This window comes from Arachis ipaensis, chromosome B1, assembly GCF_059453495.1.
Source record: "Arachis ipaensis isolate K30076 ecotype BB chromosome B1, ASM5945349v1, whole genome shotgun sequence".
Classification (NCBI taxonomy): Eukaryota; Viridiplantae; Streptophyta; class Magnoliopsida; order Fabales; family Fabaceae; genus Arachis; species Arachis ipaensis.
The window spans coordinates 69,192,107-69,195,087 of NC_142436.1; the positions used below are offsets into that span (position 1 = coordinate 69,192,107).

Consider the following 2,981-nt stretch of genomic DNA (forward strand, 5'->3'; position numbering starts at 1 on the left):
ATGCACCGGCCAGACGAGGATAAAACGGCGTTCATAATGCCAGGGGGACCTACTGCTACAGAGTGATGCCGTTTGGCCTAAAGAACGCGGGGGCAACGTACCAGAGACTGATGAAAAAAATATTCAGCAACCTCATCGGCAAGACGGTGGAAGTTTACGTGGATGATATCCTTGCAAAAACCACCCGCCCTGACGATCTGATAAGCGACCTGGAGAACGTGTTCGCGTCCCTCCAACAACACGGCATGAGACTCAACCCGCTTAAGTGCGCCTTTGCCATGGAGGCCGAAAAGTTCGTGGGATTCATGATAACCCAGAGGGGAGTGGAGGCCAACCCTGAAAAGTTCCAAGCAATACTCCAGATGAGGAGTCCGGGCTGCATCAAAGACGTTCAGCGGCTGACAGGAAGGCTCACAGCGTTGTCCCGATTCCTCGGTGCGTCGGCAGCAAAGGCCCTACCCTTTTTCGCTTTGATGAAGAAGGGAATAGCATTTGAGTGGACCCCTGCGTGCGAAGAAGCCTTCAACCACTTCAAAGAGATTCTAGCAACACCCCCAGTGCTCGGGAAGCCGAAAGCCGGAAAGCCACTCTATCTATACCTAGCCATCACAGAGGGGGCGCTCGCAGCGGTGTTGGTACGGGAAGAAGAGAAGGCCCAGCAACCGATCTACTTTGTGAGTAGAGCACTGCAAGGGGCAGAACTCAGATACAGCAAGCTGGAGAAGCTGGCACTGGCACTTCTGGTCTCCTCCTGCCGATTGCGACAATACTTCCAGAGTTACCAGGTGGTCGTGAGAACGAACCAGGGGATTTGTCAGGTGCTCCAAAAGCCTGATCTAGCGGGAAGAATGATGACCTAGGCCATTGAACTATCCCAATACGACCTAGGCTACGAGCCCCGACAACCGATTAAGGCGCAAGCAATGGCAGACTTCCTGGTGGAAGTAACTGGGAATCCAATCGAGGACACGGACACACGGTGGAAGCTCCATGTAGACGGAGCCTCCAACCAGACGTCCGAGGGCGCCGGGATCATTTTAGAAAGTCCGGCCGGAGTCATTTATGAACAATCGGTTAAGTTTGAGTTTTCCGTATCGAACAACCAAGCAGAATACGAAGCCCTCCTAGGGGGTTTGGTTCTAGCCCAGGAAGTCGGGGCCAAGAGGCTGGAAGTATGCAGTGACTCGCAAGTCGTCACTTCGCAAGTGAATGGAAGCTACCAAGCCAGAGACTCATTACTACAGAAATACTTAGAGAGGGTCAAAGAGCTGAGCAAATAATTTGAAGAGGTCACGGTCTAACACGTTCCAAGGGAGAGGAACACACGGGCAGACCTCCTATCCAAGCTGGCGAGCACAAAACCCGGAACTGGCAACCACTCCCTCATCCAAGGCATCACGAAAGAGCCAGCAGTTGCCCTCCACCTGACCAAATTAGCCCCTTCTTGGATGGACTCCATCGCTGACTTCTTGCAAAACAGAAAACTCCCCCAGGACGAAAAGGAAGCCAAAGCGGTAAGAAGGGAGGCCGCCAAATATAGGATCATACAGGATCAACTATTCAAAAAGGGACTCAGCCAACCTTTGTTGAAATGTCTGCACCCCAACTAGATGGACTACGTTCTCAGAGAAGTCCATGAGGGGTGCTGCAGCCACCATATCGGGGGCAAGGCCCTAGCAAGGAAGCTCATCCGAGCTGGATACTACTGGCCGACAATGATGAACGACTCCAAGGAGTTCGTAAGGAAATGCGCGAAGTGTCAAAAAAACGCCAACTTCCACAGAGTGCCAGCCTCCGAGCTGAGTTTACTAACGTCCACTCGACCTTTCGTACAGTGGGGAGTCGACCTCTTGGGACCCTTCCCAGTTGGCCCGGGGCAGGTCAAATACCTCATAGTTGCCATCGACTACTACACCAAATGGATAGAGGCTGAACCGTTCGCCAGCATATCCTCATCTAATTGTAGAAAGTTCATGTGGAGGCAGGTGATAACCCGTTTCAGCATCCCGGAGATCGTCATCTCGGATAACGGGACGCAATTCACTGACAAGAAGTTCACAGAGTTTCTCACCGGCTTGGGGATAAAACAGAAGTTCTCCTTAGTTGAACACTCCCAAACAAATGGGCAAGTGGAATCTGCAAATATGATCATCTTACTGGGTCTTAAAAAGCATTTAGATAGCAAAAAAGGCGCGTGGGCCGACGAGCTTGCCTTGGTTCTCTGGTCCTACCGAACAACCGAGCAAAACTCCACCGGGAAAACCCCCTTTCGCTTAACATACGGGGTCAAAGCAGTGATACCCGTGGAGATCGGAGAGCCAAGTCCGCGGCTACTTCTTGCAGGAGTAGAAGAAGCAGTGGACAAAGACCTGGTAGACGAGGTCAGAGAGATAGCCCACTTGTCAGAGGTAGCGCTGAAACAGAGGATAGCCCTGCGATACAACACCAAGGTCCTCAGAAGGGAATTTGAGGAAAGAGACCTCGTCCTGCGACGAAACGACATCGGACCACCGTCCCTAGGAGAAGGAAAGCTGGCGGCAAACTGGGAAGGCCCCTACAGAGTCAAAGAAGTGCTTGGCAAAGGCGCCTACAAGCTGGAAAGACTCGACGGCAAAGAAATTCCGATAACATGGAATGCAGGTAACCTAAGAAGATTCTACTCGTAGCTTGGGCACACTAGCCAAGTGGCCTGGCGAGTTAGATAGGTGTTTAATTTTATCGAATGTTAATTTCCAATGATTTCTTTCATTAAATGCCTACCGTGTTCATAGAACTGTCTAGCTAACGACTACTTTTTACTTGTCTAAATTCTCCTATTTATTATTCCCCAATATGTATCACACACCATCACGTTCTTCAACGGCAACCCGGGATTGATCACCCCGGAAGCCAACTGAATCATAGCCATAACAAATGGCCGCGATACTAAGACCAAGACGGTTTCAACCAAGTTACCAACACAAACGGCAAAACGGACACAA

General features: G+C 50.9%; 1 protein-coding gene across 1 annotated transcript; it reads left to right on the plus strand.

Annotated features, from left to right (window-relative positions):
• The first annotated feature begins 923 nt into the window (after window positions 1-923).
• Window positions 924-1,280, plus strand: LOC148576943 (uncharacterized). The gene has a single exon (XM_088502816.1). The coding sequence runs from the start codon at window positions 924-926 to the stop codon at window positions 1,278-1,280; it is 357 nt and encodes a 118-aa protein (XP_088358942.1).
• The last annotated feature ends 1,701 nt before the right edge of the window (window positions 1,281-2,981 follow it).